The following is a 16,943-nucleotide window of genomic DNA, read 5'->3' as shown; positions in this document are numbered from 1 at the left end:
TGGAATGAAAGCTTTGGCAAGACATAGGAGAATATGTTTTCTTCTCAAAGGAGATACTGCTGTGTGCCATGTCACAGTTTTGTACCGATGTGGATCTCTGTCCCTTCTGTTGTCAGCATTATTGCCACAGAGGTGGGAACTCCAAAGGCTGGAGAGAACCCACCCACCCAAATCAGAGCTGGAAGAGCCGGGAAATCCAGCTCAGGTGTCAGTTAATCCTTCAAACCTGCCTCGGAGGGAAGTGTGGTCAGCGGGAGGTGGTGAGGAACTAGATAATCTAGAATACAACAGTGATTAGTGCTCCTGTTTTCACCTGGTGTGATTGGCACAGTGGGAAACGGTTACAGAGTGAACGTGTGGCAAGAAGGGAGAACATTTCCTCTGTCCTCAGAGGAAAAAGGATCCAGAAGAGATCTGCTGAACCTTATGGAATATTGCTTTAACGCAGCCTTCGAACTCGAGGACCTTTGCCTGGACGCATCAGGAATGGCAGGTTTAAAGCAGTACTCCATGAAGTTATGATGCAGTTCTGGTTCCATTTGTCCACATGTCCTGTGTCTTATGTCCTATCTTAGATTTGGATGCTGTAATCCCTTAAAAGAGTTAAATTAGCGTGACACGTTCCTGTTCTACTGATCAGTTATTCTATGAAATCAAAGCGCTGACAGATCGGCTGTGGGGAGTGCGGGGACCCACTGCCAGGGCCATGCGGACGCTTCCCTGGTTGTGCCCAGCGAGGGCCAGCGCTGACTGGGAGGAACATGGACCAAGGAAATGCCTGATTTGAGGAGGTTGTGCACGTGTCTAAGATTTAAAAGGCAGGTGACAGCGTAGAAGGACCAGAGGGTTTTCAGGGCTCCACTCCGGTGAGCTGAGACTGGGAGCTTTGATCTGAGCTGGTATGTGTTCATCTCAGGTTTCAGGCAAAATACTTGGGATGGTTTCAGAGGGGCTGGTCCCAGGGCAGTAACGCGCTCTGGGACGAGAGCCTCTGCTCCTGCATCGTCCTTTAAATTCTTATTTGCTGAAGACAGTTTGTCTCTGAAACCTGGAGCTAATTTGAGGTTTGGAGTGTATCTTCTGTATCCTGCCATGTGCCTTTAATCCGAGTCTACAGCCTCGCTGCTCCTCTGCGGGTGACGTGTTCCGGAGGGATGGTTATGTATCGTTTTGTACTACTGAATGGAAACTTTCTTTATAAATTACTTTTGAGAGATTTGATTGTCTGGACTATTTTCTACTTTAACTAGCAAGAGTTAACCTGGATTTGTTGGAGTATATAGGTGGATGTGTGAGTCGGTGCCGTTGTCAAGGCCAGTGCACACGCAGCGCAGGGAGAGGATGTCACGTACCCAGGACACCCAGCCAGGGCAGATCTGCAGCCGCATGATTTGTCTCCTACCAGGTAAAGCTGCGTTGGAACAAGGGACACTTGGGGACACCCCACACCAGACCCCAGGGCACACCAGGTTGCTCGGTACCACCAGGGTGGGGAAAAGTCCGGGACTGCAGCACTGGGGAGATGCTTTGGACTTGCAAGGGTAGGGAGAAAGAAATTAATGTCTATTTTTCTTTCTCATGAGGTTTTAGGAGGCTGGGGAAGATCCCTGTTGTAGGAACACACCACCTCTCACCTGAAGAGCTGGATGCTTCCCAGCGACTGCACAATGCAGACACGTGTTGGTGCCTGCTGAATTTTGTCCCTCAGGGCTTTTTTGTTGCTCTGATGGCTGAGATAAGCTCATTAGGAGGCAAATCTGGTTCTTGTGAAAGAACTAGAGAGCTGGGGCTGTTGAGCTGGAGAAGAGAAGCTGAGAGGGATCTGATCAATGAATCAGTATCTCAGGGTGGGTGTCAGAGGATGGACCAGACTCTGTTCAGTGGTGCCCAATGCCAGGGTGAGGGGCAACGGGCACAGACTGAAACACAGGAGGCTCCATGTGAACATGAGCAGAAACTTGTTTGCTGGGAGGTGCCAGAGCCTGGCCCAGGCTGCCCAGAGCGGGTGTGGAGTCTCCTGCTCTGAGACATTCAGACCCCCTGGACCCCACTGTGTGATCTGCTCTGTGACCCTGCGTGAGCAGGTGGGGCTGGGGATCTGCAGATCTCCTGCAACCCAACCAGCCTGTGCTGCAGCAAGGATTCAGGAGAGCTGTTGGACTTGATTAAAAACAACCAAGTCCTGCTTTTGGCTGAGGGGCTGAGCGCGACAGTGGTGAGTTACCTGGGCACGTCAACTGCCAGATTTCCTTTTCTTGCCATCAACTTGAAAGCCTTAAAGAAGCTCTGCTTGTAACCAGCCCCCTCCCCACATGGCTCCGTCTTCTCCATGTCTGCTCCGGTGGTGGAAAGCTGCTGAGTGCTGTGATAGTATTTATGAATTTGGTGTATCTGCTCCCTCCACCCGCTCCATCCCATCACAGCCCCAGCACAGAGAAGCTGTTGTAGGAAACCCACAGCACAACTTGTCACTTGTCTGCTGGGACACCCAGCAGAGTAGATGGAGCACTGGGCACCACAGGGTCAGCTGGACATGAGGAAAAGGTTCTTCCCCAGAGGTGCTGGACACTGAACAGGCTCCCAGGGAGGTGTCACAGCCCAACCTGACAGTGTTCAACAAGAGACTGGACACCGTCCTCAGACACACGGGGTGACCTGTGGGGTGTCCTGTGCAGGGACAGCAGTTGGAACCAATGATCCTGTGGGTCCTTCCAGCTCAGGATGTTCTATGGTTCTATGTGCATCCACCATATCTTTTCATTTAGACATGTACACCCAAGGGAACGTTTACTTGGACACTTTGAAAGACGTTGCTTTTCTCATTCACACATGCACAACAAGCACGATACCGCGGGTGAGGGTGTCCCTAGGAACCAGCAAGGCCCTGTTCAAAAACCTGAAGTCATGTCTAAACAAGGGAAGTGGAAAGGACCTGTAACGTGGGCAGACTGATGTGAACGTGCAATAAATCAAGCCAAGAAATATCTTGAGAAACAACTTGGAAGGTAATACCAAGCTCTGAAACATTGGAAAGATTGCAGGAATCATAGATAATCAAGGCAGATAGCAAGAACATGGAGACAAGATCAGGCTAGAGCCAAAAATTTCATTGAGCTGCCTGCATATGGCTTCCCGGCTTGGACAGAGGGTCCCACACCTGAGGTGCCATCCCAAGAGGACCCAGCTCAAGCTGATGGGTGAGAAGATGTGACACAGCAAACACTGAGTAACAGCAAACCTGCAACCCTGGTGCTTCACTCCAGTGCCCAGAGGAAACTCATACTAGGAGTCAAACTACCAACTGTGGAGTATCGGGGTTTGTTTCAAATCATCTTGTTATCAGAACAATTTAGTTCCGAGTGAGAATGTGAGGAGCTACAGCCAGCTGCAATCTGACATCCAGACCGGTGGGAAGTGCAATAAATGATGGTAGAGAAAGTGTAAAAAATACATTTGTGGACACACATATGAACATAATATTATAGCAAAGAGGAAATTATGTCTCACTCTGCTGGGGTTACCCCAGAGAGTCAGTGAGCAGGTGGAGAGGAGAGAACCTGCTGCCTGCTCAGCTTCACAAAGGCACCCAGAGAGGTCCCTCGCTGCAGACTTCAATAAATCCAGCTCAGGTTCCCACGAGAGAACAACAGGGATTTATTTCACGGCTGTGATCTCCAACCAAAACGATCCTATGGATCTATGATTCTATGAATTGTTGCAGGTGCCCCAAAAAGCAGGAGGGAAAGGCAGATGGCAAAACTGGCTGATAATGGAAGTTACTTATGGTGATAGTGATAGAATCACAGAACCATTTTGGTTGGAAAAGAGCCTCAAGACCCTTGAGTCTAATCGTTCCCCCACCCCTGGCACTGCCCCTTGTCCTGAGAACCTCATGTCCGTCTGTCCAGCCCTCCAGGGATGGTGACTCCAGCACTGCCCTGGGCAGCCTGTTCCAATGCCCCACAGCCCTTTGGGGAAGAAATTGTTCCCAGATCCAACCTCAACCTCCCCTGGCGCAACTTGAGGCCATTTCCTCTGCTCCTGATGGTGCAGAGTGACTGAGCAGCGGCAGGAGAGCTCATGGAACTGAGGGACGGGGTGATAAAACACAGGTGAAGTGGATTGCGAAGGAAGATGGAACATGCACATGAGACGGGCTCCTGAAGTGCTGAGCTGAGTGTTTGCCCTTCAGAATGGTTCCGGGAGCAGTTTATCGACTTAGTGCTCAGTATATGTGATGGTTCAAAACACGAATAGGCTTATGGGATGTTGCTGAGCAAGCTGGAGGAGCCAAAACTGAGACTGTCGTGACCCTGAGGGTGCCAGAAGATCTTCATGGCTGTGGCCAGTGTCACCTGGGACCTCCATCCGCACCCTCTGCGGTGTCAGAGCTGAATAACAGGGGAGGGCTTTGCAGCCTGGGAAGGAAAAGCTGCAAGAAAGAGGTCACAAGAGAGAAGCCTCTGGTGTTATTGTCACCAGGTGGGGACTTGTCTGTGCAGCAGTGTAACTGCAGCCACCTCCTCAACACCCACTGAGCTACTTTCATGTACTAGGACATCTCATCCCGCCAGGCAGGTCAGAACAAGTGACGTTGTTCCGACTGATCTGAAGTCGTGGGATCAAGCGAGAGCGGGGAGTGTGATTGATGAGCTGTCAAGCTGGGAATCTCGAATGAGGAATGAGTTTTATGTCTTGCTGCTACTTGCACGCTGAGTCCCGAAGCCTCGTCTGTCCGCACCCCGTCCTCACCAGGGTGGGGGTGTCACAGCGGCTCTGGCACCACAAATACCGACTGTCACCTGGAGCTGCCTGGGAAGACTTGAAGGGCTCTGCAGAAAGCACCACCTGCAGCTTTGGCACCTCTTGCTCTGCGTCCCTGCTGCCCCGTTCGTGATGCATCTCTGAAAGGTCAGTGTGCTGGCTGCCACCAGCATCTCACAGGGTTGCTCCAGGATAATCCTCACCTGCTTCCTGACCACTACAAGGTGTCCAGAGGACTGAATACTGAATCTCTCTGCTTTTTGTGGCATGTGGCATCCAAATACCACGCAAATACGATGCGGTATTTGCCCTGCCGTCCCTCTCTCCGGTGCCTGTGGCATCACCTGTCCCCAGGGGTGTGAGAAGACAAGCCCACCCTCAGTCCCACCTCACCTGTGGATCCCTCTGGAGAGAGTCCAAGTGGGACCTTGCAACACAAGCACCGAGAGCTCATAGATCCCGCTGTGGATTCCCATGACACACATTTGATGTATTATTTGACTCCTACAGTATTTTCCAACACTGAAGCAATGACTTACTTGTCTCTCCCAGCTGGTCAAAGGACAGAGGAGCACAGAGCTTAAGGGTCAGAGCAGCCCTTTATTTCACAGCAGCCCTGAGGAGTTTTTGTACCATAACCACGCTGGCCGCTATTTCCAATAATGACCGTCATGTAGACACCAAGGTTTCACTGGCTTTTGCTTCAAGTTGATTTGCCGGGTGGAATCAAAGTCACAAAGGAAGAGATCTATTTTCAAAATTTAAACATTTCACGGACCAAATTTGACGCAATCCAACTCCCATCAGCTGTAGAGCAGATGACCTTTTCTTGGTTATGCTGGATCTGGCATCGCTTAGGCCCACGTGTCAAACCTGCGCACAGAGACGCAGCCGTGAATAGGAAGGGGACAAGGGAGCTTGTTCTCTATGACTTGGCACATGTCCAGGTAGGGATCAAACAGGACTACAACGGGGAGGGCACCGTTCCCCTTCCTCTGTCCAAGGAGATAAATGCGTCCGTTCGCAGTGCTGCACCCCATGAAGAACTTGTGGGTCAAGCATTCCTCATCCACCGGGGTCCATTCGTCTGTCTCCACGTCCAGTCGGAAAGCTCCCCCGCCGATGGTGTACAGAGCACCGTTCAGCGACGTGATGCAGAGATCGTACCTGCGGGGGAAGAAACCTGCATCAGAATCAACAGAAAGATCTGGGCCCTGAAATATTCATAGAATCATTTAGGTTGGAAGAGACTCTTAAGATCGTTGAGTCCAACCATAACCTGACACCGGCACTAAACCACGTCCCTGAGAACCTCGTCTATACTCACTATGACCTTGATCCTTATAACAAGAGAGAACCACGGGAGTGTTGGTGTGACAGGAGCTCTGCATTTCTCCAGCCCAACCTCTCCTTGGCGCAGGACCAACACTAGAACGTTTCAAAGAAAGGCCCCAGAAGATTCTTTCTTACCTTGGAAGTGGAGAGAGCGAGATAACATCCCAGCTGTCCGTCTCTATGTTCAGCCTTTGCACTCCGTCATAGACGTGTCCGTTTTCATCCAGGCCGCAGACCACGTAGATCCTGGTCCCCACGCTGACGGCATCTCCCCTTTCCACGGGCTGAGCCATGGGACTCATGCTCTCCCACTCCGAGTCCAGCAGCGCCATGCGCTCCACGGCCGGGACGATCCCGTCGTCCGTGCTCCCCCCGAGCACGTACAGGTACAGACCCGCTCCCACCGCACAGTGGCTGTTGCGGGACTTCTTCATGGCCGGCCCCTCCAGCCAGCTGTTGTCCACACAGCTGTAGATGAGCACCCAGTCCACGCTGTACCACACAAACTCATCCCGGAAATATCCTCCCGTCACGAAAAGGAAACTTCCTGGAAAGACAGCAGAGAAAACACAGAATCACACAGAATCACAGAGTGTCAGGGGTTGAAGGGCCCTGGAAAGCTCATCCAGTGCAATCCCCCCATGGAGCAGGAACACCCAGATGAGGTTACACAGGAAGGTGTCCAGGCGGGTTGGAATGTCTGCACAGAAGGAGACTCCACAACCCCCTGGGCAGCCTGGGCCAGGCTCTGCCACCCTCACCCCAACAAGTTTCTTCTCATATTTAGGTGGAACCTCTTGTGTTCCAGTTTGCACCCATTGCCCCTTGTCCTGTCACTGGTTGTCACCAGCAGAGCCTGGCTCCATCCTCCTGACACTGCCCCTTTCCATCTTGATCCCCAGGAATGAGTCCCCCCTCAGTGTCCTCTTGTCCAGCTCCAGAGCCCCAGCTCCCTCAGCCTTTCCTCACACGGGAGATGCTCCACTCCCTGCAGCATCTTGGTGGCTGCGCTGGACTCTCTGCAGCAGTTCCCTGTCCTGCTGGACCTGAGGGGCCACAGCTGGACACGAGATTCCAGGTGTGGTCTCCCCAGGGCAGAGCAGAGGGGCAGGAGAACCTCTCTGACCTACTGACCACCCCCTTCTAACCCACCCCAGGTCCCATTGGCTTCCTGGCCACAAGGGCCCAGTGCTGGCTCAAACAGCAGTTACACGAAGGCTGAGAATTGCTCCTGAGAACTACAGTTCTCATTCCTCCCCTGGCCATACCAATGAGGTACAAGATGAGCAGAGGTAATTACTGCTCTTCCGATGGGTTTGCAGGACTTTACTCCTCGTCTGCACAGATAGGCTGGGCCTACGCGATGCAGTAAATCCTTCCAAGGCTGCTCCCACTCATGGACACACTTGGTTGGAAAGAACCTCTGGGCATCTCATGTCCCAGCTGCCCCTTGAAATGGGAGTATCGCCAACACTAAACAAGGGAAGCCACAGTATTGTGCTGTCTTGGAAGTCTCCAAGCATGAGGCTTTCACAACATCCATGGCTAAGTTCAGCTTAATAGCAACTATAAATCAGAAGTCACCATCTGTCAAAACCAACAGGAAAGGGAAGGCTGAAAAAATACGCTGCTTAAAGCAAAGTCATTAGACTCGCTTCTGATAAAGCTGATGTAAGTTCAATTGCTTCTGCTATATGAAAAGAAATATTGAGCCTTGACTAACATTCTCCCAAGACTAAGGAAAGCAAAACTGTTCTTTGAACGAGTACTGAACGCAAATATGAACAAGGTTTTAGCAACGCTGGACATGTGGTTTTACAGAAGCGGCTGAACTCCTGTATTTGGGTCTCTAAGCCTCCACGTCTGTTCACGTTTGCCCAGTCACGCTTCTCTAGCGGTTACCTACTGCTGCCACCGCGTACTGCGTGAGGTTCCTGCGCTGCAGCGGAGAGCAAGCCTGCCAGCTCTCCGTTTTAGGTTGAAAGAGGAACAATTCTTGCTGGTCCTTGTCGTGCTTTCCTCCCAGGACGTACAAGGTGTCGTAACTCCGGCCAGCACGAGGACACAGCTCCGTGTGCCGCCAGCTGGGCGGAGGACAGCTGTCTAACTTCTTTATGAGTCTGGAAAAGGTGTCCGTCTGTCCTGCGCGCTTGCTGCGCTTCACCAGGACATCGAGGAAGGACAAACTCAGAAAAGCCACCCTGACTTCGCCCACCAAATCCACAAAGTCCTCCTCTCTCGTCGCTGGGTCCTCCATGATCCACCTCATGATGCTGTCGAAAACCACGTCTTCTCGCGAAACGAAGAGCTCGTCGCTTCTCAGGAGACACGCCAGCGTCTCTTTGGGTAGGGCCTTAAACTCCTCCTGGCACATCACGTCCCCCCAGTGCGTGAGAGCCACGTCCAGCGCCGCCCGGTACAGCCCCGTGGCGCCGAACCGCTGCGCGTAGCCCAGCAGCCCCAGGCAGTTGGAAACGTGCAGCTCCCGCTCCAGAAACTTCTCGCACAACAGCTTCACCCTCTCGAACTGAAAAAAATCAGCTGTTTCCAGTAAGCTGACGACGTTTTCTTGGCCAATCGGCACTCGGGCCGTGCGAGCGAACTCGAGCAGCGCCTGGAAAGGCACCGCGTCCACCCCTCTGATCACGATGTGGTGTTGGGAGCTCTCCCTCGCCCCCCCAAAAAACATGGCTCGGAAATAGGGGCTGTGCAGCGCGAGGACGCTGCGGCTGACCTGGAACAGTCTCTGTCCAACCTCAAGAACCGTGTCTGCGGCCGCTTCTGTGTGAGGCCCCGGCTCCTCTGGCTCCTGCGCCGGCTCCATGCTCGAGACCGCCATGCAGTTAAAATTAACTCAGCCCTTAGGCGGCCTTTACTCACGGGAGGTCTCTGGAAACATTATCCCCCCAGCTGGGATAAATACAAGATAAGCCAGACTTGTCCTAAAAATAGAGGATGTTTTCTACCCTCCCGCTTCGCTCTTCAGTCCCTCCCGCTGCTGAAAGCAGAGCTGTACAACCAAAAAATGCAGATTTAATTGGCATCATCTTAGCTGGGTAAGGCCACGGTGAATTAGAGGAGCTATTGGCCAAGCAAAGAGCCTGGACTACGAGGGGAAACAACCAAAGCTTTCCTAAGCACTGACTGATTATCAAGAAGTTGTACGTATTTAACTTTATACTTGAGTAAGAGATGGGGAAGGAGTGAGTCCCCGTTCAAACCATCACGTATTGTCACCTTCAACCTCGGTGCGCTCAATAAATACAGTCGGGGTACAAGCAACAGCTGATTCCACACACTGAACTTCTGGGTGTTCAGACTAAGGTGTGAAGTGGAGAGATTTGCACAGTGGCCTTGAACTAGTGCCCCTTGTCACCAAGAACTCAGCCCAGCACGACTCGGTCCCATTTCTCAGTGGAGAATATTCCACAATCAGGATCACAAAGCTCTCTTTTTTCCCTGGAAAGGGCATTTCTGGGAGAGGATTCTGCAAAACTGCTGTTACAGGTGGTTTCTGGAGTCACAGGAATGAATCCAATAGAAAAGCATACACACATTTAAAATTCTACTATTAGTTTCATATTATTTTCAGGGACTTGACTCCCAAACTCAACTTGGGAGTCTGCGCTGCAGAGAAGGGCAGTTCAAGGCTCGACTTGGGCTGATGACGAGCAAATTCTGCTCCAAACACTTGATCTGGATGAGCGGGGAGTGAGGTGGCTGCGAACTGGCTGAAGGGAAGAAGCCAGAGTCGTGGTCAGTGGGACACAGTCCAGCTGAGGCCTGGATCCAGTGCAGAGCCTCAGGGGCAGTGCTGGGGCCGGTGTTATTCAATATATTCATCAATGATTGGGATGAGGGAATAGAGTGACTGTCACAAGTTTGCTGGTGGCACCAAGCTGGGAGCAGTGGCTGACACTGGAAGCTGTGCTGCCATCAGAGACCTGGACAGGCTGGAGAGCTGGGCAGGGAAAATGTAATGAAATAGAACAAGGACAAGTGTAGAGTCTTGAATCTGGGCAGGAACAACCCCAGGTTCAGTGTAAGTTGGGGAATGAGCTATTAGAGAGCAGCGTAGGGGAAAGGGACCTGGGGGTCCTGGGGACAGCAGGGTGACCATGAGCCAGCACTGGGCCCTTGTGGCCAGGGAGCCAATGGGACCTGGGGTGGGTTAGAAGGGGGTTACACCTTCCTGTGTAACCTCATCTGGGTGTTCCTGCTCCATGGGGGGATTGCACTGGATGAGCTTTCCAGGGCCCTTCAACCCCTGACATTCTGGGGTTCTGTGAGATAAGGAGTCCCTCTCAATGGTGTGATTGCCTGAAGAACAAGTTTTGGAGCATCAGAAAACAAATGTAGGAAGGAGCACGACCACACAGACAGCTCTGCAAAGCACCTCCTGAAGAAATTTCCATTTACAACTGTGGAGAGCTGGGACAGCAGCTGTAAAGCGCTTTTTCAGACTAAAAACCAGACATTTACAAACAGATTCATTTGTATTTATTCACTCAAAATTCCTCAATTCTTGCTATTTCTGCAGTATAAAAGAAATAAAAAATATTTACTTACAAATCAAGTTATAACAAACAGAACCACATGTGGACAGCTACAATATAAAAATACGCAGTATTGCCAGGCGCTGCCTACAACCAAACATTAGGATCTTATATATTCTTGCCCTAAAATTCCAAGTATCGAACAGACGCGTCCGTGAGGTTCATGTCGCTCAGTTGAGGATCAGCCTAGAAGTCAGTCCAGTGTTTCTGTAGGAATTTGGGAGCCTTCTGATACACAAACCACAGCCCGCGAGATCTGGAACAGCTGCTAGGACAGATTTGCTCGGCTACGTGGCTTGAAAAGGTGACAAAGTCCTGTACACGGCAAGAGATTTTCCTGCAAGAGAGACCAACCAGCAGGAAGACACTGACGTCTCAGAGGAAGAAACACATGTTCTCATGTATTCAGGCTCTAGGTTAATTTAGATTTTGTTCATATATTTATAAATGTAAATAACATAACCAATGTTCAGGGCCTTCTTTACTAATTTTATGGGGTTGTTTCAAAACTCACAAGATCAAGAGGGTCTCTGACAATCCCATGACAGGGTGTTCCCTCCGCTAACCAATGTAGTTGCACATATATTTGGGTAAAAGAAAATATAACTCGGAGATTACTTCTTCAGCACCCCATCCTCTCCTCACACACCCCATCCTCTCCTCATTCACAGAAAGCCACAAAAAGAAAAGTTGCCCATTGTTTCACACTAACAAATACACATTCGAGCTCCTCCCCACACCAGGAGGCTGCTCACGCACCCATTTTCTCCAATGATTCGCACCCTTGAAGTCTTCAGAGACAATAAAAGAATCAAGCATTAGCCGTCTTGCTGCTGAATGAAGGGGTTTGGAATGGCTTCCATTCCGTCCTGCGGGCAAATGAGAACCACAGAAGTCCCTCTGCAGACCACCAGGCCCAGCTGACGCGTGTCTTCTGTTAGTTTGTACTGATCGTCCGGATCTGAAAAGCAGAGATCCACAGTTACCACGGCAAGATGGGGAAAAGAAACCAAACTCCATCAGCTTCAAAAGGGTTTTTTTTCCAGGCGTCTGCATTGTTTTATGGAACACAAGGACGATAGAAGCGATGCAGCAGCGGTATGTGATGTCCTCAAGACATTACTGATTCACTAATTGTCAAAGTAGCACATGCCACAGTGAGCAATAGAGAATTTGCTTTGTATAAAAAGCAGAACACATGTATTTTAAGGAATTCAAAGGCTCTTCCATTCATCTCGACCAAAAGCACAACACAAGTGATTAAAAAAGCTCCTGATCCCATTTCAAGCGCCATTACAGACAAACATTTTGGGATCAAGGTAAATCAGAAGAAGCCCCTGACTTCAGCGCTCCCAACTGGGCTGTGGGTGGGGACAGACAGACAGACAACAGCCAATTCTACCCCCTCGGGAGGTCAATATATCTAATAAAAACGCATTATACTCATCTTTAAAAACTCCCTCTAAGGGCGTTTACACTAAAGACAGTAAGATACGGGTTCTCGCTGAGATGCTTCTCCCGCTTTGAGCAAACAAAGGGCACAGCCTGACCTGAAGGGAGACGCCGCTTTATTCCAGCGTTAGAGGACGAGGGCCCCAAATGAGTCACAGAGGAGCTCAAGCAAGAACAACCGAGAATGTTCTAACACAGGGAACGTGCTTCATCCAACTTCTGGTACCTTATCCCTCTATTTACAACTTAGTTATCACAAACACGTCCCACTTCGGATGATGCCAACCTGCGATTTCTGGTTATTCGCTCCGTGAGCTGTAAGATTTCTCTGAAGAAAATTAGTGTCGGGGAGAAAAAGAAAATGAAAACAGCTTTACAGAGGTAACATACGACTTACCTCGCATGTATTCAATGGTACCGTCGAGCACAAGGTTCAGCAGGGGGTCAAATCCTTTCAAGACACCACTTGCTGTTGGAGACAACACACAACGCAGTGATTAGAGACCAAAGGCGGGTGAAGGACACGCTGGGTTTTGCAGCTCTGGTCCCTCCGTCGAGCGAGGAGGCCGGAGAGACCGACCGCATCTTCAGCAACGTGCGAATACACGAGAACCTGGTTTGTGTTGCGCCAATCGAAACGTTCTGGTTTTTCAACTAATTCTTTGAAACTTTAACGCTTTTATTTTCGGCCAATTTCAGGGCATTTTAAGAATATTTCAGCATAAGAAATGAACCCAGGTCACACCATGAAAAAGAAAAACCACCAAAAGCAAATAAATACCCTTAGCAAAGGAGTGTGGCAGAAAATAAATCAAGACTATAATATTTTGAAGTGTTTTCCACGGGAAACTCAACTTCTAGCTGCCCTCCTAGAACTTCTCTTTAGCATCGGCACTGCCTGCATAAGAATTCACTGCAGACAGACAAGCGTTTTGGCCTAAAATTGAACGTGACTCCACACGACTGGTCCTAAATAAACTGCAAGACCACACAGAATGATCTCCCCGTTTGAAACGTACTTATTGATTACCAGCATTGCTGTCACCGCTAAGAGCCCAAATCAGAGGCTGATACAATCCCAGGTGTTATATGAAGATCGTAAAGGAATTAGCATGAATTTTTTAGAAGAAAATCTCAACTAATACAAGTAAGTGGAGGGGAAAGTGACATAAGAGCCTCTGAAGTGATGAGGAACCATAGTGAAATATATTGAAATAATCTATGAACTTCAAGTACATTGAGAACATTAAGAGATGACAGATGTATTAATCATAACACCTATAAATGTTTCTGTGCAGTTTCTTGCAATGTGAAAAAAACAGACAAAAGAAACAAGACAGTTGAAGATAACTAATAAAAAAAGATGAAAGGTGCACAGATAGAACATAAAGGTAAAATGGAAAAGATAAAGGAGATAAGTCTCGCACCGGTAACAGTGAATAGTAACAAATAAAAGCTCCCGCTACTCATCGTCTTTGCTGAAAAGCAACGTGACCACAGAGGAGACAAGAGGCGACAAGCAAAGAGCAAGGAAATATGTCAAAAAAGCTTCATGTGGCAGAGGCCCGCGCCTCATCCGCCCGCTCACCTTCTCTGCCTCCCTGGAACTTCACCCGGATTGTTTTGTCGATGTATTTGGAGAGATCCAAAATACTCTCCTTCTTCTTCTTCTCCTTGTCCTGAGGGAGAGGAGCAGAGGTGATGTGAACTGGAAAGAACCTTTGCCTGCCCCCAGTTACATTTACAGAATCATAGAATCATTTTGGTTGGAAAAGACCCTCAAGCTCATCGAGTCCAACCATAACCCACCCCTGGCACTGCCCCGTGTCCTGAGAACCTCATGTCCGTCTGTCCAGCCCTCCAGGGATGGTGACTCCAGCACTGCCCTGGGCAGCCTGTTCCAATGCCCCACAGCCCTTTGGGGAAGAAATTGTTCCCACATCCAACCTCAACCTCCCCTGGTGCAACTTGAGGCCGTTTCCTCTGCTCCTGGCGCTTGTTCCTGGGGAGCAGAGCCCGACCCCCCTGGCTCCAAGCTCCTTTCAGGCAGTTCAGAGATCAGAAGGTCTCCCCTCAGCTCCTGTTCTCCAGCTGAACCCCCAGGTCCCTCAGCCCCATCACACTTGTGCTCCTGCACAAGACCCTGTTAGAAAACCCAGTTTTCCACTCTCCAGAGGCTTTTGTCCCATCCCAAAGGGGTAAACGGCTTTTCCCGCATTCCCAGCATTTACTTTGCATCTCGGCTGAATTTCCTCCTCGCCTTGAATTCTGCATTAAGCCCCCACACATCACACCTGTGCTCCAGCTCCCCTCCCTTCTCTCAGCCCGCTCCAGCTCCCCACGGGCTTTACCACAGCGAGGAGCCCATATACTCCGTAACACTCGTGGTGTAACGCGGCCGCGGCAGCCGCCCCGCGGCACAGCGGGACCCGGGCTGACAGACAGCGCTGAGCGGGCACCGGGCGGCCCCGCCGCCGCCCCCGGGGCAGCCGCTCGGGTGCGGTCGCCGCCTCACGGGAGCCCGCGCCGCGCGCGCCGCGCTCCTCACCGCCATCTTGCCCGCGCCGCCGCCGCCTCCACCGCCGCTCGCCATTTCATTCGGCCGCTCACCAGAAGTGACGTTCGCACCGCGGCGAAGCTCATTTAGCGGCGCAGGAAGCGCGGGGCGGGACCTCCGGGGGCGGGTCGCTGGGTTACCCGGTGCAGGAAGGACCCGGCTCCGGCCCCGCTCGGAAACAAAGCGGGCGACGGCGCGGCGGGCGCGGGATGGCTGCGGAGCGGGGCCGGCCCCGCCTCTGGCTGCTCCTGTGTCTCCTGCCGCAGGTGAGGGGCCGGGAGCTCCTGGGCGGGGAAGCGCTGGGGGATCGCGGGAAAGGCGGACGCGGCGCTGCCCCGGTGCCCGGCGGGCCTGTGCGCTCGCTCGGGCGGGTTTCCCGGAGCGGGGCCGAGCGCGGCCGGCGGTGCCGCAGCCCCGGGGCGGGAGGAGCCGGGGGCAGCGCGGCCGTGGGGAGACCGACCCCGTTCAGCGGGGTTTATGTGTGTGGATATTTGAGTTTGTTTGGGTTTTTGATGGAGCCAGGCTCTTCTGGTGACAACCAGTGACAGGACAAGGGGCAATGGGGACAAACTGGAGGTTCCGCTTAAATATGAGAAGAAACTTGTTGGGGTGAGGGTGTCAGAGCCTGGCCCAGGCTGCCCAGGGGGTTGTGGAGTCTCCTTCTCTGCAGACATTCCAACCCGCCTGGACACCTTCCTGTGTAACCTCATCTGGGTGTTCCTGCTCCATGGGGGGATTGCACTGGATGAGCTTTCCAGGGCCCTTCAACCCCTGACATCCTGGGACTGTGTGAGAGAGTCCAGCAGAGAGTGACAAGGTTGCTGAGGGCTCTGGAGCATCTTTGTGATGAGGAGAGACTGAGGGAGCTGGGGCTGTTGAGCTGGAGAAGCTGAGAGGGATCTGATCAATGGGATCAATATCTCAGGGTGGGTGTCAGAAGATGGACCAGACTCTGTTCAGTGGTGCCCAATGCCAGGGTATCTATTAGGTAATTTGGAGGGTATAATCTAGTCTTAAGTCTTATTGGTGTAACATTGTAACACAACAGTGTAATTTTTGCCCTCTTCCATACCTGTCCCCTTACTGATTCCTGCCAGTGATCTTTAGTTACACAATGACCTGGTTGCCAGTTTACTTCTTTGTTATTTCTGCATCATGTCCTTTTTTCTTTTCCTACATCATCTCTTCCTTATTCCCCACGCGCCCTGTCCCTTTTGGCATCTCTGTTAATGCTTCAAGGGGCTGGTAAATGTCCGAGTGGGTCAGGGACTGGTGTGGGGTCGGTTTGATCTGTCGGTTTGGAGAAATCAAGCACATTGGTGTGGAGGGACCGTCCACTGGTGGATGCTTCATTCTGTAAGTCACTCACTCGGTGTGTTTGTGCAGCAGAACAGTGTTAACGCACTTGAGCAAGCTTGGAGCGGGCTGGCCTGCGCTGAAACAGCCCTGCTGCAGCAGCAAACTGGATTTACTGTATGCTGCTCGTATGTTTCTGTTAGCCAGGCTGGCTCGTGTAAGATTTGTTTGAATGCCTTGTATATGAAATGCTTCTGCATCTCTTGTCAGTGTGTTTTTGGGTGGTGCATCATCATCCTCGGCTTCAGGCGGAGCAGGTGCTCTGCTGCACGCGTACAACCGTGATACACCAGGACTGAGGGATGTTTCCCTCCTTGAGATAGGATAATAAGATTTCTTTTTAGTGGTGGCCACATTTGTTTCTAAACTGATATATAGAGGGAGCAGGAACAGCTCAGCTAGTGAAGCACGGCTTCAAGTTCTCATCTAAACACTGGTTGTGATCTTCTAGATCCAAGTACAATCTGCACTTAGAACTTGTTTTGGTGCTGGAGTCCTGGCTTTTCATTTAACTTTCATTCTGGCCATTCCTTCCTGGCATTGCTGCCTCTCACTTGTCCTGAACAACAGCAGATGGGCTTTTGAATATATTATAGCAACATGATCTTGTTGGATTTGGTCTTTACTGTAGTAGCTTTCAGCAGAATATTGAACTGAGGTGATGGTTTCTGTGTTTAAAATCGGACCATTCTGTAATATGATGTGGGTCCAACAAGGTGAAGAGGCTGTCTGAAATTCTGGATTAAGGTGATGCTTGACAATTTAGTCTCATGGAATTGTTGCATTGTGAATTTGAAGCTCTCTCCGCTGTACAGTGTTTTTTGAAGGGGGGTTTCTTTGTGTGCAAATTTGCTGTTTTGCCCTTTTGGTCTCCAAACTGATCAGTGCACTTTGTGGGGAAACAACACACCCCAGGTAAACCT

At 51.0% G+C, this 16,943-nt stretch overlaps 3 protein-coding genes across 5 annotated transcripts in view; 1 reads left to right on the top strand and 2 right to left on the bottom strand.

The window, feature by feature from the left end:
* Positions 1 to 5,618: 5,618 nt before the first annotated feature.
* LOC308049722 (kelch-like protein 23) lies at positions 5,619 to 8,923 on the bottom strand (the record flags this gene model as incomplete). Its single annotated transcript, XM_080359523.1, has 3 exons — positions 5,619 to 5,931; positions 6,235 to 6,646; positions 8,002 to 8,923. The coding sequence occupies 3 exons, from the start codon at positions 8,921 to 8,923 to the stop codon at positions 5,619 to 5,621; spliced, it is 1,647 nt and encodes a 548-aa protein (XP_080215649.1).
* Positions 8,924 to 10,576: 1,653 nt separating this feature from the next.
* Positions 10,577 to 14,831, bottom strand: LSM7 (LSM7 homolog, U6 small nuclear RNA and mRNA degradation associated). 3 transcript variants are annotated; one of them, XR_013923307.1, is made up of 5 exons: positions 14,656 to 14,831; positions 13,696 to 13,832; positions 12,505 to 12,576; positions 11,415 to 11,616; positions 10,577 to 10,992 (listed from the first exon to the last, which is right to left on the bottom strand). XR_013923307.1 is itself a non-coding variant. In XM_080359272.1 (4 exons), the coding sequence occupies exons 1-4, from the start codon at positions 14,748 to 14,750 to the stop codon at positions 11,474 to 11,476; spliced, it is 447 nt and encodes a 148-aa protein (XP_080215398.1). In that variant the 5' UTR covers positions 14,751 to 14,831; the 3' UTR covers positions 10,577 to 11,473. The 3 variants fall into 3 exon arrangements, 2 of the variants coding, with proteins under 2 accessions (XP_080215398.1, XP_080215399.1); XM_080359272.1 differs by having other exon boundaries at positions 10,577 to 11,616; XM_080359273.1 differs by having other exon boundaries at positions 10,577 to 11,616; positions 13,696 to 13,786.
* The window catches only part of SPPL2B (signal peptide peptidase like 2B), a 24,238-nt gene continuing 22,094 nt past the window's right edge, over positions 14,800 to 16,943 (top strand). Inside the window, exon 1 of the mRNA XM_080359270.1 lies at positions 14,800 to 14,930. Coding sequence (XP_080215396.1) covers positions 14,874 to 14,930 — 57 coding nt within the window. The 5' untranslated portion in view covers positions 14,800 to 14,873. The remainder of the gene's footprint in view (positions 14,931 to 16,943) is intronic.

Source organism: Nesoenas mayeri, assembly GCF_963082525.1.
Source record: "Nesoenas mayeri genome assembly, chromosome: 25".
NCBI classification, from domain to species: Eukaryota; Metazoa; Chordata; class Aves; order Columbiformes; family Columbidae; genus Nesoenas; species Nesoenas mayeri.
Note: the sequence above shows the minus strand (reverse complement) of the source record. Positions and strands in the feature narration are given on the sequence as shown.

What these genes read in the sequence shown, in the direction of transcription:
- LSM7 (XM_080359272.1), bottom strand. Translation starts at nt 14,750, where the DNA reads ATGAGCTTCGCCGCGGTGCGAACGTCACTTCTGGTGAGCGGCCGAATG. An exon ending in GCGGCGCGGGCAAGATGGCG is followed by an intron (nt 13,833 to 14,655) that starts GTGAGGAGCGCG and finishes AACTGGGGGCAG; the next exon opens with GCAAAGGTTCTTTCCAGTTC. An exon ending in GTTCCAGGGAGGCAGAGAAG is followed by an intron (nt 12,577 to 13,695) that starts GTGAGCGGGCGG and finishes TGTCTCCAACAG; the next exon opens with CAAGTGGTGTCTTGAAAGGA.